General features: G+C 64.8%; 2 protein-coding genes across 10 annotated transcripts; both read right to left on the bottom strand.

Moving 5' to 3' along the window:
* Positions 1 to 1958: 1958 nt before the first annotated feature.
* On the bottom strand, positions 1959 to 14638 carry TEDC1 (tubulin epsilon and delta complex 1). Of its 9 annotated transcripts, none has more exons than XM_036844065.1 (9): positions 13162 to 14631; positions 12986 to 13064; positions 12473 to 12675; positions 12030 to 12185; positions 10858 to 10956; positions 7700 to 7786; positions 7330 to 7446; positions 7018 to 7185; positions 1962 to 5767 (listed from the first exon to the last, which is right to left on the bottom strand). In XM_036844065.1, exons 1-9 carry the CDS (start codon positions 13306 to 13308, stop codon positions 5444 to 5446), a joined length of 1380 nt encoding a protein of 459 aa, XP_036699960.1. In that variant the 5' UTR covers positions 13309 to 14631; the 3' UTR covers positions 1962 to 5443. The 9 variants fall into 9 exon arrangements, with proteins under 9 accessions (XP_036699965.1, XP_036699961.1, XP_036699963.1 ...); XM_036844069.1 differs by having other exon boundaries at positions 5480 to 5767; positions 7018 to 7129; positions 13162 to 14632; XM_036844072.1 differs by lacking the exon at positions 1962 to 5767 and adding an exon at positions 5788 to 6858 and having other exon boundaries at positions 7018 to 7129; positions 13162 to 14635.
* A 1839-nt stretch (positions 14639 to 16477) lies between these two features.
* Positions 16478 to 18217, bottom strand: CRIP1 (cysteine rich protein 1). Its single transcript, XM_036843254.1, has 5 exons — positions 17984 to 18217; positions 16997 to 17091; positions 16868 to 16925; positions 16741 to 16787; positions 16478 to 16612 (listed from the first exon to the last, which is right to left on the bottom strand). Exons 1-4 carry the CDS (start codon positions 18021 to 18023, stop codon positions 16747 to 16749), a joined length of 234 nt encoding a protein of 77 aa, XP_036699149.1. The 5' UTR covers positions 18024 to 18217; the 3' UTR covers positions 16478 to 16612; positions 16741 to 16746.
* Positions 18218 to 23706: the final 5489 nt, after the last annotated feature.

Raw genomic sequence — 23706 nt, 5'->3', positions numbered from 1 at the left:
CAGTGTCCAATCTGATTAAGGTTTGAAAAGGTGTGTAGAGTCTTAACAGTTTCAGATATCCTATTAACAGGTAATCGTAGTTTCTAAGAATTAAGGTTTTTTTCAATTTATGTGTTGTTGGTTCGTTTGGGGTTTTGGGTTTGTTTTCTAAACTGCTACTAAGTTGTTAGTACCTAAATACTTATTAAGCTCTTTGGCCACAATACACAGAAGTGTTAGGTATTTCTTTGGACCAAGAGGTGCTATGAAAAAAATTACTGAGCCATTGCAAGCGCCATGAGCTGAGAAAGTGCAGGAACAGTGAGTTAGGGCAATGCTAGCTGCCAAAACAATCAGACCCAAGAAACAACTTTAGGGGGAGCTAACAGTCACTGCTACCTTCCTCCCAAGGGAGACAAGCCAGGGTGCCCCATCTGGTCCCTGCCCCTGGCTCACCTCCCAGGGGCTCTGCGGGCTGCACGGCTGTCTCCATCAAGCCATGCCCGGCTCTTGATGACCCAGAGATCCTCTAAAACTAAACTAAAGAGAGGAACGCCTGCACACCCACGTTCATCGTAGCGTTCTTCACAACAGCCAAGAGCTGCAAGCAACCCAAATGTCCACTGAAAGCTGAGGGGGTAAGCCTATCGAGGTCTATCCATAAATGGAATATTACTCAGCCTTAAAAAGGCAGGAAATCCTGACGCCTGCTACAACATGGACGAACCTCGAGGACTTTACGCTGAGTGAAATAAGGCAGTCACAAAAGGACAGATCCTGTGTGAGTCCACTCATATGAGGTCCCTAGAAGGTCAGATTCACAGAAACAGAAAGGATGGTGGGGGCCCGGGGCTGGGGGAGGGGGAATTAGTGTTTAGTGGGGACAGAGTTTCTGTGCTGCAAGATGTAAGAAGTTCTGGAGATCTGCAGCACAACTGTGTAACTATCTTAACACTGTTGAACTGTACACTTAAAAATGGCTAAGATGGCAGAAAAAAGAATGAAATCATGCCATTTTCAGGAACATGGATGCAACTAGAGATCATCATACTAAGTGACGTAAGTCAGACAAAGAGAAATATTACACGATATCATTTATATGTGGAATCTAAAAAATAATACAGATGAATTTATTTACAAAACAGAAACAGACTCACAGACATAGGAAACAAACTTACGGTTACCAAAGGGGAAAGGGGGTGGGGAAGGATAAATTAGGAGTATGGGATTCATAGATACAGTCTACTATACATAAAATAGATAACAAGGATTTTTTTTTTTGCGTTTGACAAATTTATTTAACCATGAAATGACCACCCCAGTCTAGATAAAAGGCAACAAGGATTTACTGTATAGCACAGGGCACTATATTCAATACGTTGTAATAACCTATAATGGAAAAGAATCTGAAAAAAAAAAAAAATATATATATATATATGTGAATCACTTTGCTGTATACCCAAAACTAACACAGTATTGTAAATCAACTGTATTTCAATTTTTAAAAAATGGTTAAGATGGCAAACTTAATGTTATGTGTTTTTTACCACAATTTTAAAAAATTGTCCCTAAAAGGGAAGGAAAAAACTTGGGAATTGTAAATAAAGATGGTAAGAAGAAAAACAACTTAAAAGAGGAGCCACCAGCTCACAAGCCCCACAGCCAAGAGAGCAACAGATCCCAGGCCCCAAATCTACCAGAGTCCACCAGGCCCCAGCCCAACACCCCTCACCCGCCTTCTCGCTGAACCCCAGAAGCTCTCCCGCCAGGGGCAGACGGGGCCTTTTGGAACGAAGACAGGACCTGGCCCTGAACGGTGCCCTGACCCCGCTCAGAAGAAACTCCGAAGTCCTGACCTGGGGCACAAAAGCCTGCAGCCCCTGCCCCTCTGCGACCCCACCTCTGAGCTCATGTCCTACCCACTCCCAGACTCCCCCCATGCAGCCCCCGCATAAGCACCCCATTTCCTTTGCCTGGACCACCCTCCTGGGTGGGACACTCAGCACCCTCTCCTCCCCTCCTTTACCGTCTGGGCAGGCCTCCTCTGACCACCACCCTCTGTCACCTCGCGCCCCGACCCCGCACGGCCAGGGCCATCGCCCCCTGATGCATATTCGTTTATGGTGTTTGCTCTCCCCCAGACCCTGCCCCCAGCCCCGGGGCTGGCACACGTTGGGCACCTCGGGAATCCTGGCTGATGGATGAGAGGAGGAACAGCCCAGCTCGGCCAAGAAGGACAGAGAGGCCGGCGCCCAGCTGCTCTCAGCACCCAGGACCCAGTTGGGGGCCCCGGAGCTCCAGAGGCACGACTTCATGGCCACCAGCCACACCCACAGGCAAGGACACGGGTGCCGGGGCCTATGGACCAAGGTCGTCAACGGTGCCCCGCCAACAGGGATTGTCTCCTAAATGCCACTCCTGCCCACCCAAACCTGAACTTCAGCAGGCCCCGGGGAATACCCCTCAGGCTGCAGGTGGGCCCGGGGGGCCTCAGTCCTGACCAGCCAGCCACGCCCCCCAAGCCAAGGTCAAGCCAAGGTCGACCAATGCAGACAAGGACAAGGGAGAGGGAGGCCGGCAGGTGGGTAGTGGGGTAGGGCACCAAAAGGACCGTGAAGGTGGAGGTGACAGAACAAGAGCCCGAGCACAGGAGGCAGAGCGGTCTGGCCGCGGGAAGGCACCTGGACTGGCTCCTCGATTTCTGACCTCACGGTTGACACACCCAAAGGACAGGTGCCCTGGGGGCGAGTGGGAACCGTTAATAAACCCACAACCACAAAGCCCCGCGAGGCAGCCCCGCTGTCCCAAGCTTACCCACAGATGAGAATCCCTTCCCTACCCCAGTCATGGCTGTTTTGCTTTTTTAAGATCTCCCTGTGTGTCGTCTTCTGCGACATGCCTGTGTTTTCTAGAAGACTCTGAGAGTTTTTGACTCCGGATCCCAGGAGGCCGCTGCAGTGTGGCCAGCCGGCCGTCCCCGTCACTCCCTCACCCACTCCCCTTGGCGGACGGCAGAGACCTCCCACATCCGCTCCTGCCCCCGCGATTCCGGGGTGGGGGGGGCCTCTCACAAGACGTGCCCGTGTGCTTCCCGGGGGGTAGTTCGAATCCAGCCCCACCCCCTTCCCGGTGCCCCGCCCACCTGCGGCCACACGGGGCACCTGCACGTCCCTGGCTACAGCGAAGGCAAACATCTTGACTTACCTGATTTCCTGTTTCCTCTTCTCTGCAGTGTCTGCCCCTGGGCTGACGGCCCTATCTGCTCCACACCAGTTCTTTACGGGCTACAGGTGCTGCGATACACTCTCCCGCTTGCTCAGGCTTGCCTTTCCACTGTCTTTACAGTGTCTTTTAATGAACAAGTTTCTAGTCTTGACGCAGTGACTTACTGTGGTCTTAGGAAGCCACCCCAGAGGGGAGCGTGGCATCCTCACCTCCTGCAGGGCTGTGTCTGTGGGTCGGTGGGGAACCCTGCAGCCCCAGCGTGCAGTCCTCACACATGCAGCCAGGCCAGGCTCCAGTGCACACGTGGGCCCACGCTGCCCCACACCCCGTCTGTCCCGTGGGTCTGGGGTTGGTGGGCAGGGTCTGAGCCCTGGGGTCAGGCCTGTGAACCTGTCACGTCACATGCAGAAGGGGACTGCAGTGGCCGCAGGGCTGGGGAGTGTTGGAGGTGACAGCTCGTGTGAGGCCCGAGGTCCACAGTGGATTCTCCCCGGGGCCTCCTGCCTGCCCACCAGACCTCAGCCCCACAGAACGGCAGGATCAGGGCCGTGAGCCACTAACTTACAAGCGCTAACTTACCACGGCAACAGTAGGAGCCAAACCCCAGGGCCCACGCCTGCTCCCTGCAGCCTTGGAAAGCTCCTGCCTTGCGGGGTCATCGCGGACGGCTCCACTCCCCCCCAGCTTGGCCTCTCGGGCGGGTTCCACCTCGTGTTTCAGAATCACCAGCCCAGGTCCCACAGACACACAGGCACGCTTGTGGTTTTGATTGAATTGTACTGAATCTACAGATCAGTCTGAGAAGTGACAGCTCCGTAACGCAGAGTTTACATTTGAGTTTCTAAAACTTAAGTTCCTGAGGGCCAGTGGCCATCCCGGCTTCAGGGAGTCCACAGAAGGCAGGGAGTTTTCAGTGGACTTGCCCCGTGGGGCAGTCAGGAGGACGGCAGCAGGGGGTCCAGAAGTGCCTTTAAACACGCGAGGGCCGCAGGCGCGGGCCTAAGTCCCGTGTGCCCTGGACCCGACTGGAGCAAGCAGGGAGCCCATAGAGGGGCTAGGAGAAGGGGGCCAGGCCTTGGAGGGAGGGGCTCGGGCCAGAGGCTCTCTAGGGCCAGCCTGTGAGGAGAGGGTCAGGGGGGCACTCCTGAAGGGGGAGCTGGCTCGCCCCCCGGTCTGGTCAGCGCTCCCGAGGCCAGTGCAGAGGCGCCACAGGTGTGCCCCAACCCGAGACAAAGGAGGTCCAGAATGGCCCAGAGGAGCCGGTGCCCCTGGGCGTGAGCCAGCACTCCCCAAGCGGACAGCAAAGGCCAATGAGAAGGCGTTGTGGCTGGGCCCTGGGGCCTAAGCTGGCCGGCAGCAGGTCAGGGTGGAGCACCCTGGGGGAGAGGGGAGCCCGGCAAGGGAGGCCGGGCTGAGGCCATGTCCGCTGGCAGGAGGGGGACGGGGCAGGTGCCAAGAAGCCAAGCCTCCTGGGAAGGAGAGGGGCCTGCTCTGGCAGGCTGGGGGCACATCCTCCGGACACAGATGGCTCTTTGTCAGGGCGGAGCCCAGCTCCCGGAGCAGTCTCGGGAACAAAGCCCGCTCTGTCCACAGTGGCCTCCCCCTCCCCCCACGGGCACCACCCCCAGGAACGGAGCAGAGTCCCCCCCACCCAAGGTTCCCATCAGGCGTCCCTGCCCAACACAGACACGCACACACACCCACACGCACACCAGGCACAGGCGTGGCCCAGGTGGGTGCACAAAGGGAGCCCAGGATGAGGGCTCCAAGGGCGCATCCAGGACACTGCATCCCCCCGGGGCCCTGACGCCCACCCTGTGCTGCAGGCCAGGCCTGTCCGTCCAGCACCTGGGCAGCCCTGGACCAGCCCAGCCTCAGCCACCACTGCCCAGGGACCCCTCGCCCTGGGCCTGAGGGGAGCACCGCCTCACCAGACAGAGACCTGGACGGGTGGCGGAGGGACAGCTGGAGCCTCAGCCCTGCAAGAAGGCCTCCACAATTTATTTCCGCGTCTTCTCCAGATCCTGAATGCCCACGGCCACCACAATGGGCCTGCCCCCAGCACTGCAGGCCGCGGGGCTGGGTACTGCCCCAAGTGGGGACCCGGGGCCCAGCGTGCCTGTACCACCGGTGCTGTGTCTGTGTCACCCCTGCAGCTACCCGGCCTGGAATCTGCCCCTCCAAGGCCCAGCCAGGCTGAGGGGTGGGGGTGGGGGGGTGCCCCCTGGAGAAGGGAGCGTCAGCGTCCCGGTGGCAGGATCCAGACGAGGCCGGGCAGGGCTCCCACCAGCCTGGCCAGCTCCTGTCGACACTGGCCCTGGAGCCGGCGCAGCACCACCTCCAGGCGGGCCTCCCGGCTCCTCAGCGCCTCAATCACCTCAGGGGCCCGCAGGCCTGGGCCCCTGGGCGCCCCAGCCTCAGTCCTCACCAGCCGGCGGGGCCCGTGGGGCTGGGCCAGGCTGCCGCCTCGCTCGCAGGCCCGCCGCAGAGCTGCCAGGTCCTGCCCCACGGCCTCCCGCAAGGCCGTCCTCGCGGCGCTCCACTCGGGCCCACGGCCTCCAACCTGCACAGGGGACATGGCAAGTGAGCCGAGGGTGACCAGTCTCACCAGGACCCCGGCTCAGGGCCCTCGGCTCTCCCCGAGCCCTGAGCCCAGCCCCCAGCAGTCCTGCGGCCCCTCCCAGTGCCCAGAGCCCATTGCTCCCAGGAACGGGGGACCGACTCCAGCGCCAGCCCTAAGGCCTGGCCCCTCCAGGCTCCGTCACCCTCACCGAGCATCTGAGCCCTCAGGACCACCCAGCTGCAGGCCCAGCTCTTTCACCGCGGCATTGCAGGGGGAGTGGGCCTGGCTGCCCCCAGCAGGCCAAGTCCTGCAGGGTCTGCTCAGAGCCCAGAGTGCAGACCCTCGGGGCACCCACCCCCAATCCCACCCACCACTCCAGGCGGGGTCAGCATGTCCTCTGCTCTATCGGCTTCCCACTCTCCCACCGCCCTCGCAGAGGGGTGCCATGGGGTGGCCCTGACCCAAGGGGACGCCAGGCTAAGGGGACGCCAGGCCGAGGACACGACCTGGTGAGGACACCTCTGGCCCGCAGGGCAGGCCCATCCCAGAGACCCTGCAGGCAGCAGGGAGCGCCAAGAGGCTGTGCCCCCGGTGTCCCCAGGGAACTGCCCTGCCCCTGACCCCGACCCTCAGTGGGCACTGCTCCGTGGTTCGCAACAAGGAAGCACGAAGAGCCCTGAGCCCGGACAAGCACCAGCCCCACTTCTTTTGAGAAACTGCCTGCAAACGTCACCGATGCTTCCGCTGTCACTGCCCAAGAGGGCAGGGGGCTCCAGCTTGGCCCGGCCGGAGGGGACACGGCCGTGCAGGGCCTGAACGAGCCACGCTGCAGGCCCCCAGGAAACACCCGTGCTCCCCAGGGGTATCTGAGGGGAAAACCACGCCTGCAGTTTGCTCTACGATGCTTCAGAAAAAGGAAATCAATGCAGCGCGCGTGGCCCACTGTTCACAGCCACAAACCCGGCGCTCGCCCAGGCCTGCTCATGGAGAGAGGAGGGTGGTGCCCAGGTGGGGTTGGGGCATGTCCACCAGCAGGTTCAAAAGGCCACAGGGTGTGAGCGGAAGCCAGCAGGGACGACACCAAAACTGCCCTGGGAGAACGAACAGACCTCCATCAGGGTGGCCAGGGTGGGGCGGCGGGGGAGTCTGGCAGGTGAGCCCACCCCTCTTCCAAGCAGACCAAAAGGTGCAAGTCCCCCCGTGGGAGCCCCCTGTCGAGCACAGCCCGGGCCAGGGCACCAAGTCCTCACCCCGGCCTCCCAGGCCGCCCGCCGGGCCTCCACCGCCTCTCGCAGCTCTCCCTGCAGGGCCTGCAGCTCCCGCACCAGGGGCTCCAACGCTCCAGCCGCTGGCGTGGGGATCCTGGGCAGAAACGTGGGCTGTGAGGCCTCAGGGGGGCAGGCGTCCAGGACCGTGTCCTGCAGAGAGGGACCCCAAGTGAGAGGGTGGGCGGCAGGCCCGGGCCTCACAACCAGAGGCCCAGCTCCCCAGGCGGGAGGGACAGAGGCCCAGGGTCACTTCCCGCCCTCGGGTCGCAGCGCGAGCTGGACAGTGGCCCTCACCCCGGTGGGCCTGGATGCCAGGGAGGCACAAAGGCCAGGTTTCCGGAAGGCCAAGGCCCCTGAGAAGTCTGGGCCTCCCCAGGAGCTGGGAAGGGTGGTGACGGGACAGACAGACATCTGGAAAGAGACACACACACAAAACCCACAGGCCTGGGTGTGAAACCGGCTTCAGGGCTGGGTGTGGGGGGCTTCCCTGAGACTTCTCTTCCGGTCGGGAAAACGGGAAGACCCCACCACCACCCCAGGGCTGCTGCGGTCAGACGAGGGGAGGGGAGGGGAGGGGAGGGGAGGGGAGGGGAGGGGAGGGGAGGGGAGGGGAGGGGAGGGGAGGGGAGGGGAGGGTCAGGAGGTGGGTGGCACGCTTCCTGACCATCCACTGCCAGAAGACCAGCTCCCGGCGCCGCCACTCGAGGGCCGCCTGCAGCCGTGCGTTCTCCCTCTGCAGCCTCCGCAGCAGCTGCAACGCAAACCATTACGGCCGCAGAGTCAGAGAACCCAATGCTCCCGGGACCCTGCCCACCCCACCCACCATCTCTGGCTCAGTCGCCTCGGCCCACCGGGCTCACCCGGCCCACCCGCGGGCTGAGCCACCTCCCTGCAGGGCACGGCACAGCAGGGCAGCCGCACCTCCAGCACAAGCAGGCCAAGCCTACCAGGCCTCTGACCACACCAGTGATCCCCCAGGCCCCCCACAAGCGTGGGTCCCGCAGGGTCGGGGGCTGAGTCCTGGTGCCCCCTCACTTGGGACTCCACCCCACATCCCCCGCTGACTGAGGGCTGCACCCCGGAGGCTTTGGGCGTACGGGGAGGCCCCGGATGGGGGAGACTGGCGGGTTCTGGGAATCCCTCTCTGTAGTCCCGTGGAGCCCGAAGGCAGGGCAGAGGCTGCACGGCGCCCAGCTTGGAGGCGACGGAGGACAGGCCGGGGACCAGGGTGGAGAACACAGCCGCGCAGCCCCCCGGCCCCGCCCTGCAGGCACGGCCCAAACAGCCCCACACCTGCAGACCCCGCAGTCCAGTGCACGGGCACATGCTCCCGCCCCACCTGCCGAGGCCACTGCGGCCTCGGGAAGCCAGACAGGGGCAAGGCCAGGCACGGTCCACCCCAAGGGCCCACGGCAATCTGCAGAGAGACAGATGGGCCCCACTGGGATGGCCCAGACCGGCAGCCGCTGTGCTCCTCTCTGAACACAGCAGCCAGCACAGTGACTCAGCCTCCGGCACCGCTCCTCCTAGAAGGGAGCCCAGGAGTCTGCTCTGGGGCCGGGACAAACGGCCAGAGCCGGCAGCTGCCCTGTCGGCGGACAAGAGCCCGGCCAGGCCTCCATTCACAGAGGCTGGTGCCCGTGCCACGCACACCAGCGTGCCTGCCAGGCAACCAGGGGATGCACATAGCTGGACAAGGGGCTCCCGGGCCAGGGGGCGAGATGGGGGTGGCCTTGAACACCAGGCCAAGGGCCCAGCCCATGGCCAGTGGAGCAGGGTGAAGGCAGGCCTGCGGTGAGAATCGCCCTGTGGTCTGGGGGAGGGCTGCGGACATGGGAGGGTGGAGCCCACATGCCCACACCACACACACACACACACACACACACACACACACACACACACACACACACCCCTACACACACCTGCTGGCCAGTGAGAAGAGCAGCTTACTCAGTTCCCAAGAACAGTCCCAGAGGGTGTCCACACCCCCGCGCCCCAAGCCACAATATAAGAAGACTACAGGGCCAGCAAGTAACCAAGGATGCTACCCCGCCACTCCACAGCATGCCTGGCCACTGACACGGCAACAAGAGGTCATTCCAGAAGCTTCTGGGACCCATCCCAAGAGTGCAGCCCCTTCAGATCGGCTGGTCCAGGCTGCCACCAGCTCCCCATCCACCTGGCCACGCCGTTTTCAATCCTGTGGCACCAACATGCACCACCCTCCAGGAGGAAGGGAGCCGTACCTGCCCAGGCCCCCCACAGAGGCTGGGGTCCCAGGCAGCACCGGGCTGGAGCTGGCACAGCCTCTGCTCTGCTCAGACCAGGGAGGGGACCAGGGGCAGGGGGCCAGGGCCTCGCTGAGTCACCCCTGAAAGGGGACAGGGCATCTCAGTACGCCCAGATGCTGCCTCAGCACCTTCAGGGCCAAGCACAGCCTTGCCCAGGTAAAGCCAGCCAGGCACCAGCCAGGAACGCAGGCTGGGCAGGCACCAAGGGCCAGGAAAACATCCCCAGGTGGCCGCCCTGACCCCACAATGGGGATGCAGACCCCCTAGGAGCATGCAGCTCTACAGCTGGGATCTGCTGGGCCTGCCCTGAGCCTCAGCCCTCCTACCCAGCCAAGTGCTCCAGGACAAGGCACTGCCAGCCTCACACTCTGGACGAGCCAGAGCCCAGCATTCAAGTAATGGCCAGCCTTGGGCCTGTCCAAGGACCCACTGGCCAGGTGAGCCCAAGGGAAGGAAACAGTGATGATGGATGGGGGCTCCTGAAAAGAAGGTCAGCAGAGTGTGGGGCAGCGCCAACCCCCACCTCCCCCATCAACAGGTGACACATGCCGAGGCTCAAGGCACCCGCACCATCAGCTCGGACCCTTGAGCAGTCTTCCTTAATTCCAGGGGCCCCCCTCGGCTGGCTGCCAGCCCGGCCCAGACACCTGTACTCTTCCCACGGCCCAAAGTGTACCCAGCCACGTGCACACACACACAGCAGCACTGGCTGCTCCAGGGGGCAAGAGAGGCCCTGAGGTTGCACGTGTCTCCTACTTAGGCAAGGGGGTGAGCTTGGGGACTTCCCTGGTGGTCCAGTGGGTAAGACTCTGCGCTCCCAAAGCAGGGGGCCCAGGCTCAGTCCCTTGTCGGGGAACTAGATCCCGCGTGCTGCAACTAAAGAGCCCACATGCCGCAACTAAGGATCCGCATGCCGCAATGAAGATCCTGCACGCCACAACAAAGATCTCACATGCTGCAACTAAGACCCAGCACGGCCAAATAAATAAAATAAATATTTTAAAAAAAACAAACAAACAGGAACTTCCTGGTGGTGCAGTGGTTAAGAATCCACCTGCCAACGCAGGGGACACGGGTTCGAGCCCTGGTGCGGGAAGACCCCACATGCTGCAGAGCAACTAAGCCCGTGCGCCACAGCTACTGAGCCTGCGCTCTGGACCCTGCAAGCCACAACTACTGAGCCCGTGTGCCACAACTACTGAGCCCGCGTGCCACAACTACTGAGCCTGCGTGCCTAGAGCTCGTGCTCCGCAGCAAGAGAAGCCACTGAAATGAGAAGCCCGCGCACCGCAACGAAGAGTAGCCAGCCCCCGCTCGCCACAACTAGAGAAAGCCTGCATGCAGCAGCAAAGACCCAACGCAGCCATAAATAAATAAATAATAAATAAATAAATAAATAAATATTTTTAAAAAAAGATGGTGAGCTTGGCTAACACCCACAGCTCAAAGCTGGTCCGCTGTCTGGGTCCCCCACCCTCCCAGGCTCCTTCTCACCTTGGGCCACGCCCACCTTGGTCCCACCAGCCCTCACCTGCCGGCCACCCTCCGGGTCTCTGAGCAGCTCCGTTTCGGTAACAGACAGGTGGCCAAGGCTGCGGTCGCTGTGGCAGCCACGGGTATATGAGTGGATCTGAAACAGGCAGTGCAGACCCCAGGCTGAGAAGGTGGGTGCCTCCCCCCCGACAGCGCTAGGCAAGGACCTTACAGACAAGGAAACAGGGTTCAGAGAGGGTCGGGCCCAGGAGAGTAGCCAGCACTACTGGGAGGTTGGCCCGGGGCCCAGTACCCACCAGGAGGCCCATGCAGACGGAGGAGCACCCCACCCAGCTCCCAGGGGTGCAGTATAGGTAGAGTGGGGCGCCCTTGCTTCCCCTGCAGCTCATCAAGTGCCAGGCCCATGTGGTGGCAGAAACAGCCTCTGGACAGGCTCAGTGGTTCAGTGAGGCCAGTGGCAGGGACACAGACACAGGGAGGGCACCCCAGCAAGGTAAGGCCTGAAGGCAGCAGGGGGGTTAACTGGTGGGCATGTCCCACACAGAGGAGCAGCTGGAGCCCAGACAAGAGGCAGTGAGGGGGTCCCAGGAAACGCTAGCTGAGCAAAAGACCCTCTCCCAGGGGCAGAGCGCAAGGCGGGGGGTTCTAGCACCAGAGAGCCCTGCGCTGGTGCGAGCCCTGGGCCACCTGCCCAGCCACCGCTCAGCTCAGACCATGCACTGGACCTGTGGGGACACCAGTGCCCCCCACAGCTGAGCCCTACCAGCCTTCCGGAAGCCCGCAGGAGCTGCCCACCGCCCGTGAGCCCACACCCAGGATGCGGTGGAAGGGCGTGCCTTCCTCGCCAACTCGTGTTCAGGCAGCAGTGGCTCCCCAGGGCCCACTCTGGTGCTCAGTGACAGAGTCTGAAGCTTCTGGGGAGTTCTGGGGACAGGAAGGTTGACCCTGCAGGTTCCCCGCCCCCCTGATTCCCTGCCCCATAGATGTCCAGCAACACCTGCTCTAGGCCCCCTCCTGGACAACCTGGAGCCCTAGGGTCAGGCTCTGGGCCACCCCAGGCTGTGCCCAACAGGTCAGCCCCCAGCCAGGCCTGGGAAGGCCGCCCACATTCAGCCAAAGGCTGGGCCCCAGCCTGAGATGGGAATGCTGGACAGGTCTCTACAGCAGAGGACAACTGCCCCTGGGTGGACAACGCACGCGTGGCACTACCTTGCCCAGGAGGGCGCACTGCTCCTGCTGACTGGCCATCAGGTTTCGCCACCGGAACCGCAGCTTTCCCATCAGCCACTGCAGGTGGCGGATGTCCACACAGCCGTCTGCTTCCACACTGGGGGCAGGAGGGCCAGGGCTGGCCAGGGCCTCGCACTGGGGAGGGGGCAAGGGTCACGCACTGCTCCCACACCCCAGGCAGAGACCACGAAGGGGAAAGAGAAAGGAAGCCCCTGGGAGTGAGAGTCAAGAGATCCCGGAGGTGCCAGGAAGAGGTGGGTAAAGAGCCTGTGGGCACGCCCCCGGCCCTGACCTGCCTCCGTGTGCTCACCCGGGCATTCGGGGCAGCAACACTGACCCCCACAGGGCTGACTCCGCCGGTCCGGAGCCCACCCAGGATTCCCGCCCGGGCTGGGCGCGGCTCACACTCATCCCTCACCCACCTCGCACACGTGCATCTCGTCGCCCAGCTGCACGCGGTTCTGGGCCAGCAGCCGCTCGGGCAGGGGCTCGCGGGCCAGGAGCCAGGCCAGGGCCAGCAGCAGCTCGCGGCCGCCCTGGGAGCCGTCGTCCGGGAGCTGTGCCAGGGCCCGCCTAGGGTAGCCCTGGGTGCGCAGCGCCAACTTCACAGAGCGGACCTGGGCCTCTGCGGTAGGAGACGCCAGCTCAGGGGGGACACCCACTGGAGGTGACACTACCCAGACTCCTAAGGGACCCCCGCGGGACGCAGAGCAGAGACCACGCTTGGAAGGGACTAGCAGGGGCATTGGGACCTAACCTGGAGGCAGGAAGGGGCGGGGCTCACACGGGGGGGGGGGGGTGTCTCATCGGGGAAGGCGGGCCAGTGGGCGGGGCCTTATGGAGGGCTGTCTCACGGGTCGTGCAGTGGGCGGGGCTCTCTGGGTGGGCGGGGCCAGAGCCTTACCAGGCGGGCCTTACAGGAAGGCGGGGCTTACCCGGGGAGAATGAGGCCGAGGCGCCGTCGGGCAGCTGCGGCGAGAGCACGCAGAAGAGCAGCCGCCAGAACGCGGGGGCCTGCGAGGATCAAAGAGCGACGGTCAGCGGGGCTGGCGGCGTCCCTGCGTCCTCCCGGAGCCCTACTGGCCCCGGCCGCCTGCCCTGCTGGCCTCACCGCCTCCGGACGGTCGAACTTGGCGCGGCGGAAGGTCTCGGGGCTGGGTCCGGCGGGCAGCGTCTGACTCAACGCGGCGATGGCCTCGGGCAGGGCCCGGGCCGCGTCCGCCGGGTCCACCCGGCGACGCCGCCGCCGCCGCCCCATGCAGCCTCCACCCGCCTTCCTCAGATTGCGCGCCGCCGCCGCCTCCGCCGCGTCCCCGCGTCCAATCCCCGCGAGAGCTGCGTCCCGGCGCCCAGTCACCGTTCAGGTGCCGCCTCTGCTGGGCCCGCGCCCAACCACCGAGTAGGCTGAGACACGCCTCTAGCTCTTGCCCAATGAGCGTTGCCCCCGGAGTTTGAGTGCTGTCCTTTCTGTCCGGTGCGGAGGCATTTCCGGTGCGTCGGGGACCAATCGGCGTTGAGAGCCTCGCGGGGTCCGCCCTCCACGACTCAATCGCGGCGAGCCCTGACACTCTCCTTGTCCGGACCCCACCAATCAGCCCCTTGCACCAAATGGCAGCCTAGCAACCTCCGGAGGGTCAGCGGCGGCGCTCAGGGTGCCCCCTGCGGCCGGGAGGCGCCACCGACACGCGGGAGCGACCCTCCGCCTCCGGAAGCCCTCTCTGGCCTACGGAAGCTCTGGGACCCCGCAGCGCGTATCAGGCCGGAGACGCAGGGGCCAGCGCCCGGGTACCGGGGGACGTACCCCGACGGCTCAACCCCGCAGCGCGCGGGCAGGTGCTCCTCCCTAACGGCCGGTGACTCTCTCCCCCTTCAAACCTACGCCTGCATACCCCGCCTGGCCCCTCCCCGTCCAGTCCATCGTCTGTACGGCTAGCCCCCGTTACCCCCTACCCCCATCCCCACCCCACCCCGGCCTCCCTCTGCCCTGCACCTTCAGCCTCTCCTTCCTGCCATTGAAGAGACAGCCTTCGAAGGAGTATCCGCACGGCCACTTTGGAAAGCAGTTTGGCGGTTCTTTCAGAGCTAGACTTAAGTCTACCAGACGACCCCACAATGCCAGTGCCCGGAACCTGTGAGGACTCGTGTTCCCACTCACGGACGTTCAAGGCAGCTCTGTTCATAACAGCCAAACCGAAACAACCCAAAAGGCCGCCAGCTGGGCAGTCAGCCCTAGGACGGAACCCTCTCGGCACCACTGATAGGGGTCAAAGTGCCGGGAAGCGCAGACACAGAGGAGGGCAGATGCAGAACACTATGTTGTAGGTGCCTTTCATCTATAGGAAGTGTCCAGAAAAGCAAGTGTACAGAGACAGGAAGCAGGTCAGTGGTGGCCTGGAAAGAGACCAGGACTGGGGAGCGGCGGCAGATGGGCATGAGGGAATTTCTGTGGTTAAGGAGAATGGTTTTAGAACTGGATTGTGGTGACGGTTGCAGAACTCTGGGAACTGGTTTAAAAGCATCGAATGTGCATAGGTGAGTTTTACGGTATGAAATTATACCCCAATAAAGCTGTAAAGAGGACAGAGTGAGGGAAGGAGAGGAGAAGGGAAAGAGATAAGTGATGAAGAGAAAGGAAGCAGGCCTCCCTGGATCTCAAGTGCTCCCCAGACAAGCCCCCCCTCCAGCCCTCACCAAGCCCACAGGAAGTGCGGTCACGCCTGACCCCCCCACCTTCCGCCTGGTCCTCACCTTTGCCTGCCCCACCCGCCCACCGCACCAGCCCCCCGCCGTCTCAGGCACAGCAGCTGCTCACTCCCTGTGTCCCCCCAGAACTAACCCCTTCTCCAGAACTTGGCCTCTGACCCGGGCACCCCCACCCCAGGAGGCTGTTTCAGTGGCCACCCGACAAGCGCCAGGGCAGCTTACCTCCCGAGAGCCCTCCTCCCCCACGGGCACGGGGGCATTGCTGTCTGCCCCTCACCCCACCTTCAGTCCCCTCCAGTCCCCTCCTGAGCTGGGGCTGGGACCAGCACAGGCCTCCAGTCTGGCCCTGCCTTCTGTCTCCACAGCTCAGAGGCCATGCTGCTAAGGCCGGCCATAGCGCCCTGGAGCCTTCGCCCGACGTGGCCCCTGATGCATTGGGTCTGGAACCCGACGAGCCCTTTCCCTCTCGGGGCCTCTGCCCCTGCTGGGTCTTCTGCTCGGAGTGCCTTCCTCCCCGGCCTGAGGCCTGGCTGACCCACTCTCCCGGTGGGGCTCAGCGCTCTAAGCGCTCACCCCAGGTCTGCCCCCCACACCCAGACTGTGAGCCACGCAGTGGCGGAGGGGCCAGGGGTCTCTGCTGCCTTTTCAGGGCCACCTCCCAGCAGCTCGGTGCGGACCTTCCGGTGCACCCACTCCCCACTCTGTGCCTGCTCTGGCCACAAGCCCTTAGCTGCTGGGCCCCCAGACGACAGCTCCACCCCCCCACACCCCACCACTGAGAAACCGGGCCTCACTTAGTATCCTCTGCTCCCGCCTCGCCCGGCTGAATTGCATCTGTCCCCAGAAGCACTCCAGCTCCCACCCCTTGGAATTCTATGAATCACCCAAATCTCACACACGCACACACACACACACACACACACACACATACACACACACACACATGTGCGCATGTGACCCCACACACCACCCTGGGGCCCCCCACGCCTGTCCAGCTCAGGCCTGCCGGACCCCCAGCCAAGCCATGGGGCAGGGCTGAGGCCATATGCAAGGCTGAGATGACCCCTCTGGGCTCCTTAGATCAGCCGAGCTCTGGGACAGTGGCCGTCTGCCAGGGCCGGAGTGTGAGTGGCCAGTGGGGGGAACGGCGAGGGCTCTGAGGGTGGCCCAGTCTGCAGCTGCTCCCTGAACGGAAACAGGAGTTTTCAGAAAGCCCCTAGCCGTTGCCGCCCAGCCAGTCGTCACCTCAAAGGCCCCATCGGGCAGCCGGCCACTTGCTAGTCCCTACTGGGCAGCCGGCCACCTGCTAGTCCCCGGGCACGGCACGGGGGCAGATGAGGCAGGTGGTGTCCGGGTGGATGCACGGCTGGCCCGGTCCGGCAGGGTGGGGATGGGGGATGGGGACAAGGGTGGAGCGGCAGGAAGTGGGGAGGGCAGGCAAGGGCTCCCCACTACAGCTCCCCAAAGCTTCTCAAAAACGGAACCAGCTCAGCGGATTCACCCTGCAGCCTCATGTTCCTGCTGAGCAATCCCAGAGCTGCAGGAGGGCTGGGGCGTCTGCAGGGCTGAACGCGGGGCTGTCCAGGGTGGCTCCCCGGCAGAGTACCCCCGTCCCCGCCAGGGCAGTGGGCAGCAAGGCTGGCTGCAGCAGGAAGAGCAAGTGCCCATCAGGGCCCCCAGCCGCAGCCCCCTGCACCGTTCCCCCGGTGAAGTGCACACACAAGTAGGTCTTCCAAGTGTCCGGGTTTATTGAGGGCTTGAGGGTCTACAGGGGAGCCCCATGTGCCTGTGGGGAGGGCCTGCCATCGGCCTAGAGGGGCAGTGGCCCGGCGGGCAGCCAGGGATGGGGTCTCCAAAACCTGTGCAGAGAGACAGGGACAGAGGTGAGTGCAGGCCCCGGGAGTGGTCGGACCTCACTCAGGGTGGGGGACCCCACTCTCGGGGCTGGCTGGGCTGGGCAGGGTGAGGTGGATGGGGGGGTGGGTACCTGGGTTTACTTGAAAGTGTGGCTCTCTGCCCCACCGCGCCCGAAGCCTGCGGAGAAGCAGTGGGCGGGTTAGGGGTGGGCAGGGGCTGTGGAGGTCAGGGTCAGGTGGGGGCTGCGCGGAGCATACCTTTGGGGCCGAACATGGCCGCGTAGCAGGGGTGGTTGCAATAGGGCTTGCCTTCATGCTGCAGAGAGAGGCGCGTGAGGGCCTGTCACCCCTCCCCCATGCCCTGGCCTCCCTCCAGGCCCCACCTACCTCGGCGTGACCCCCCGAGGTCAGCGTCTTTCCACATTTCTCACACTTCAGGCAAGGGCGATGCCAGTCCTTCCCCAGGGAGGTCACCCGCTCAGCTGCAGAGGGACAGACATGCCCCCCCCACCACCCCCGTGAGGTGAGACACTGCTCCAGGGACACGGGGCACACCCACCTGGTCGCACAGCACCTTCTCCAGCCACCTCTGCTCAAGGCCTCGCCCACGCATGCCCGGTGGCCCACCCAAGGTCTCAGCGGCACCTGTGCCCCACGGGGGGAGAGGGGCACCTCCAGTCCCCAGCCAGTCCCGCCCAACTAGCGGGGGTGGGCGCTGGTCCTGAGCGCGCCCCTGAGGGCTTGGGTGGGGCTGCAGGAGGAGGCGAGGGGGCCTCGGGTCGGGACCCAGGCGGGCTGCCGGGTTGAGCCCTCCGCCTCCGCACCAGTGACGGCGGTGGGGCCTGAGGGGCGAGGCGGGGGGACTTCCCACTTCCTCCTGCCCCTCCGCTGGGTGGGCCCCGGGGCGCGGGGCAGGAAGGCGGCGCCCGGGATCTGAGTGCGCCTGGTCTCGCGCCCGGGACGCCGGTTTCCGCGTCTGTTTCTACTTAGCGCTGGGAGGGGCGGCCAGAGCCCCGCGTTCCTTCCTACCCCTCGGGGTCCCCGCCCAGGGCGCGCGCGAGAGGAGGCTGGAGAGCGGAACCCGGAGACGGGAGGCCCAGAGACGCGGAGACTCAGAGACGGGAGACCAAGCGGGACCCGGAGAGACAGCGGGGCACAGAGATGCAGGGCCGTCCGACGCAGGGGTCCCGACCCGCAATTCCAGGCGGCCGCGGGCAAGGCTGAGGCGTGGCCCCGAGGCGGTGCCCCAGGTCCCCCTGCACCCCCGGCCCACCTGAGCGGCCCCGCGGCGGGGACCCCGGGCCGCGCTTCCGCGTGGGGCGGCGCAGAGACCCACAGTTCGAGCCGGGGAGGGTGGGGGTGGAGTGCGCTCACCAAAGTACACCTCCTTGTTGCACTTGGGGCACTTGGGCATGGTGGCGCCGGGTCCGGGGCGGGTGGCGGAGCGGGAGCAGAGCGGAGCGCGGGACTGGGTGGGTCGCGCCAGGTCCTCGCCTTTCAAACACCCCGGGACCCCGCCCCTTTGGGACTCGCCCCTAGCGCCCCGCCCCCTGAGCCCTGGACTTGGACCCGGAGGCCTCGGACCCAAGCCAACAGGCCGAGAAAGGTCATCTGGTCCACGCCCGCCTTGGGGTACGACCCGGACCTAGCCGACGACAGAGCGTGATCCGAGCAGGGCAGGAGATCCTTGGGGACTCACTGAAGGGGGGGGGGGGGCTGGAGCACCCGGAGGAGCCCCGCCCCTCGCCTTGGACTCCGGACTCGCCGGGTCCAGGGATCTGGGGCAGTGGACTCCCCAAGAGCAGGAGGGAGCACCCCACCCCCAGCCCCAGATATGCCGGAGCCAGGGCGGGAACCGGTCGCCTCTAAAATGCAAAGAGGTGCAAACCAGCGTGTCCTCTTCCCCAGATGGAGGTTTGGGGACACCTGCCAGGGGAGTCTCAGCCTGGTAGCCCTCCCCCAGGAACTCCCCTCGGCCTTCATCACGCGCGGGGCCAGGAGGTCCGCCCCGCCGCGCCCCAGTCCCCCACGCCCGAGGGACATCCCGGTCTCCGCGCGCCGCACCTCAGGCCCGCCCCTGGAAGTCCATCGGGCCGCAGCGGGAACGTCCCCAGGGAATTCAGAAGAGGGGACTCCGAGACGGGGCATCCCTTTCCTCCACGGGGACAGCCATCGGCTTCGGGGGCTGGGGGTTCTGTGGCGGGAAGTGGGTGCGGCGACGCCCAGGCCGGCCCAGGCCGTCTGGGAGATGCCGGGGCCGGCGGGGGAGGGGTCTTTATCTCTGCGGGAAGCGCCGAGTGCAGAGCGGTCCAAGTCGTTCGTCCAGGGAAAGCGGGAGCGGCCCCGGAGCCTCCCCCGTGCCAGGCAGAGACCGCGGACCCCACCCGCCCCAGGAATGGGGGAAGACCTAGGGGGCGGGCTCTCTCGCGGGCTGCGGGGTCCTAGGCCAGCCTCTGCGGACCAGCGGAGAGGCCTGCATCTCAACGGGGTGGGGCCCTCGAGGGGAGGCGGCTGGCCGGCCTCCCATCTGCCCCTTAGCCCAGGCTGAGGTGGAGGCCTGGGCGGGGTCCCAGTGCTCTATGCCCTGGAGGACTCTGCCTGGGCCAGCCCTCCTCCATCACCGTCAGCCAGGCCACCTCCCTAGCCGTCTCTCCATCCTGCCCCCTGAACATTTACCAGCGTCCTCATGTCCCCTCAACACACCCGTCTCACCAAACAAAACGTCATCTCTGCGCCTGTCCAGGCCCTGTCCCCACGGAGGGTGCTGGAGACCATCCTCTGACGGGGCCCAGGAGCTCCGGCCTCCCCACGCAGTGACGCCCTGCCCTTCCCACCCGCCGCGAGCACCCCCCACCCCCCGAGTCTGGCACTGGGACCAGGAGCGGAAGCCGTGGCTGCCTCCACCCCGACGGTCCCCCACCAGGCCCGGGTGGGGGTGGGGGTGAGAGCTCCCAGCCTTCAAGGGTCAGGGAGGCTGCACCCCAGCCTCGGTGAGGAGGACGGACCGCTGGACCCCACACTCCCGCGGCGGGCCCCCCACACCGCTCTCCAGTCACTCCCACCTCCCTGGGACCCCCTCTCTGAGGCCACAGTTCTGCGCCCCCCCCGGAGCTGTGCAAGCCCTGGGGTCCACAAGGCGGGAAGCCCCGGTGCCCAGCTGCCCGCTGCCCTCAGGAGGCGGCACGCCCTGCCCTGCACTGGTGGAGCCAGCCCAGCCTGCTCCGGGCCCGGAGACTCAAAACCCCCTCTGCCCGGCACAGGGGCACCTCAGCGTGGTTTCTGGAGCCGAGGCCACCAGCCCGACCTCCCCACCACCCCCACCCGGCCCTTGGTGTCTCCTTGGCCTGCGCCTGATGCCACCAGGCCAGGCCAGGAACAGGAGGTGGTCCTGGCTTCCCTCATCTCCTGGCTCCATGATCCAGAGAGCGAGGTGGGCATGAGAGAAAGCAGGAGAGTGACGGGGTGGGGGTGGGGGGCCGGGTGGACGGGGCACACGGAGACACAGACACAGCTAGGAGATGCAGATAGGCAGAAGCAGCAAGAGGGGGGGAAGGGCCAAGACCCCTGGTGATGGAGAGGACCGGGTGGGCGGGGGGCACAGGGCAGGACACTCTGGGGGAGGTGGGCGCCTGTCACAGCAGATCCCGGGCGTCAGGCCACACGTGTTGCACGCACCACCTTGCAGATCCCTGAGAAGGCTGCCCCAAGTGGGTGTGCTGGGCAGAGGTCAACTCCACCGGGATGATGAGCTGGAGGGGGGCAGTGACCGACAGGTTGCCTGGATGCGCACGTGCGTGTCCCAGTGCCTGCCTGGGTGGGCGTATCCATCTGGGTGTCTCTGGGGGCATGTGTGCACGAGGTCCTTCTCTGAGCAGCTGCCTTCCCATGTTTCTGTCCGGCCCACTCCCCCAGCCCACTCAGGGCTCCGGGCTAGGTGAGGCTGTGAGCCAGGCTTGTCTTCCCTTCTACACACCTGGCCCCAGGGATGACCCCTCCACCCCCCCAACACTGGGACTCCAAACCCGCCTGACCCTGGGGGTGGGGGGAGCTGAGAGCCCCTCCTTGAAAACCAGGGTGATGAATCTCTTCCTGGCCTTCCCCGCTGTTATTGCCATTGCCATGGTCACAGCACGGGCCCCTGTGGGGAGGATGCCAAGGGGGGCCAAGGGCCATGGGCGTTGCTCTCTGGTTGGTACATAGCACGGTTTTTCCAGACACACAGACACACACACACACACACACACACAGACACAGACACACACACACACTGGCTGGAACCCTCCCAAAGCTTCAGTCACAGACTGACGTGCCCCTCCAAACTCCCCCAGCTCCCTGTCTGTCCTGCCCACCTGTGGGGGTGGGGACCCCTCCAGCTGCAGACCCCCCAGCAGTGGGGGACTGTGGTGGGTGGACAGATCCTTCAGCCTCCTAGACTCTCTGGCCAGGTACACCCCCATTTGAGGCTTGACTGGGTGCCCGTCAGGGCCCTGACAGCCCCTCCAGGAGCAGGCTTCTTGCTTCCATCGGCTCACCTGCCCAGGATGCACTTGTGGGGGAGTGGCAATGACCTGGCCCAAGGTCAACCAGACTCGGGACCACTGGTCCAGTTCAAGACCCAGATCTGCCTTGCCTGGCCCTCCACCCCTTTCCTTACTCTTTTGGGGCCCTAGTGGCATTTACTGCACAAACCCATGGAAGGCACAGTGAAGCACCTCGCACACCCCAAGATGCGGCCCGCCCCAGCGCCACCAGCACCATGGCCCTGCGCTCTTCTCCCTCCCAGCACTGGCTGCAGGCACGGGGTGGGGGGGTGGGGGTGCTGCGTCTGGAGTGTGAGGGCAGAGCGGCCAGGACGGCTACTTGCCCCGGGCTGCTCTGTGCCCAGAATGTCCACCCTGCCCCAAGCCAGCCTAAGGGCATCCAGGGCCCTGCGACCTGGGGGAGGTCACTGCTGCCTGGCCAAGGCCACCTCCACGCGCTCACCCTCTCTCTGCGCACTCCCACGCCCTCGCCTGCGCAAGCGCCACCCAGGCTCAGCTGGAGACCCAGACGGGAACCAGGCAGGACCCTGCCCTGCAGCAGAATTCTGGATGGAGAGGGCCGGGCTGGGGCCCCAGGGCAGGGCTTGCTTGGGCTCCAGGCACCAGGAGAATTGGTGAAGGCAGGGCTGGGCCCTAGTGACCGCTGAGGAATCCACCAGGAGAGTTCTGCCCCTCAGGGCTGGACAGACCGCCCCCCAACGCCATACACTGTGACACTTGCCTCTGGCCTTTTCCCTACCATTCTCGAAGCCCCCACCCAGCGCCCAGCGCCCCAGTCTCCGGGCCCCCTCCTCAGTGTGGACAGGTGTAAGGATGTCCCCTGCTAGGGCTGGAGGCCAGCAGGGCCTGTCTGGTGTTCCTGCACCCAGATGCCCTGCGGGGCCAACATGTGCTCCAGAACCGCTGCTGAGCCTGGGGCCAGAGCTGGCTTCCTGCCTCCAGAGTCCACCCCTCTCTGCCCCTTCCCCCAGGCCCGGCTGAGGCTGAGTCGTGGAGACTCAGACATTCCCAGGGCCTATTTTTAACAGCTTGTCTCCCAGGACCCCTTGTCTGGCCCGAGGTCCTGCCCCGGGCGGCCCTGGGGCTGGGGAAGGGAACGGACTCCGTGCTTTCCCAGAAGGGCGCTGATCCTGTCCACCAGGCCTCCGCCGGGCCAGGGTAGGCGAAGGCCCCTCTCCTCCTCTGCTGGAAGCAGGCGCGGGATGCAGAGGGGCTGGGGTGGAGGGATGGGGGCACCTACAACCTTGAGCTCCCTCAGCCAGCCCTGCCCTCGCCCTCCCCCCACCCCAGGCTGAGCCTGGTTCCAGGAATCTCTGTGCCCTGGAGCCAAAGCCCATGCAGAACCGCCTCGAATTCCAGCCTCATCAGTCCAGCAGCTGGGCGTGTTCATGGCCACAAACTCACCCCTGCAGCCAGCTGGGCCCTGAGAAAATGTGCTGCCCACACCTGGCCACCCCGGTCTCCCACCAGTCCTTGCCTGGCCCAGCTCCCAGGGGCCCAGAGCCGGGGTCACAGGCACTAGGTGACTTCCTGACCCTTAGCACCCAGGGGGCCACAGCCCGTGACCAGTGCGCTGGTGCTTGGAGAAAGGTCATGCTCCCTCAGCCCTAGAGAAGCTCAGCCAGGCTAGCCTAGCTGGGTGGGGTCCCCAGGGAGCCTCCAACAGCAGAGGGCTGGCACTGGTGGGTCACTGGCCCAGGGGAAGGTGGAGGGAGAGGGGCTGGGGGTCTAGGGCAGGGGATTCTGGGCCTCAAGGGAAGTGGGGGCCGAGGGAGCTGCAGGCCCCACAGAGATGCCTGGAGGGCGGGGGGACCAGCTAGGGCCCAGGTCTGAAATGGGGTGCAGGGTGGGTCTTGGAGGGTCCTGGAGAGGAAGTGGGGAAGACTGGACCGGTGGGAGGTGGGGTACAGCTGGGGAGCAGGATGGCGGAGGAGGCCTGGGCGCTGTGCCCAGCCCTGGGGTTCTGGATGGAACAGAGGTGGTTAGATGGCATTTCAGGGCCGCCTCAACTGGCTGGGACCGGGCTGGAGGGGTGGGGGTGGAGGCCGGGCAGGGGGGAGGTGGAGAAGGCGCCACACCGGACTGGCCTCCCCTGCGTCTTGCAGGGGCGCCCGAGGAAACACCTGGTTTGCGGGGAGGCTTCCTGGAGCTGGTGTCACCAAGGGAGCCCCGGCAGCGCAGAGCCACCCGCGGCTCCCACCGATGACACCCAGCGACCGCGCAGAGACAGACGGTAGCGGCCCCGCCCCGATTTCCATGACAACCCCGCGGAAACAAACACGGAGGCGCGACACCCTCCGCACGCAGGAAGTGGAACGCGCCCTCCCGGGCCAGACCCCGGCAGTGGGAGGGCACTGCGTCCCTGGCAGGGCCGGGCCGATCCTCCCTCGAGGCGACCCCGGCAGCCCTCGCCCCACCCCCAGGGCGGGCCTTCACTCGAGAATAGGCCCCGCCCTTCCCCGGGTTTTGGGGAAGGGCGCGCCGCAGATCAAGTCTTCCCCACGTAGTTTCCCCTGGAGTCTCCCGGAGGAGGGGCCCCGGCTGTGCTCTCAGCAG

Source organism: Balaenoptera musculus, chromosome 2, assembly GCF_009873245.2.
Source record: "Balaenoptera musculus isolate JJ_BM4_2016_0621 chromosome 2, mBalMus1.pri.v3, whole genome shotgun sequence".
Lineage (NCBI taxonomy): Eukaryota > Metazoa > Chordata > Mammalia > Artiodactyla > Balaenopteridae > Balaenoptera > Balaenoptera musculus.
This window is presented reverse-complemented; position numbering and strand designations above follow the sequence as displayed.

Excerpts from the sequence above, each read along its gene's own strand:
- TEDC1 (XM_036844065.1), bottom strand. The coding sequence starts at position 13,308 with ATGGGGCGGCGGCGGCGGCGTCGCCGGGTGGACCCGGCGGACGCGGCC. Across the intron at positions 12,186-12,472 it reads ACGAGATGCACGTGTGCGAG|TGCGAGGCCCTGGCCAGCCC; the intron begins GTGGGTGAGGGA and ends CCCCCTCCCCAG. Across the intron at positions 5,768-7,017 it reads GGGCGGCCTGGGAGGCCGGG|GTTGGAGGCCGTGGGCCCGA; the intron begins GTGAGGACTTGG and ends TCCCCTGTGCAG.
- CRIP1 (XM_036843254.1), bottom strand. The coding sequence starts at position 18,023 with ATGCCCAAGTGCCCCAAGTGCAACAAGGAGGTGTACTTTG. Across the intron at positions 17,092-17,983 it reads CAACAAGGAGGTGTACTTTG|CTGAGCGGGTGACCTCCCTG; the intron begins GTGAGCGCACTC and ends GTCCCTCTGCAG. Across the intron at positions 16,926-16,996 it reads CCTCGGGGGGTCACGCCGAG|CATGAAGGCAAGCCCTATTG; the intron begins GTAGGTGGGGCC and ends CTCTCTCTGCAG.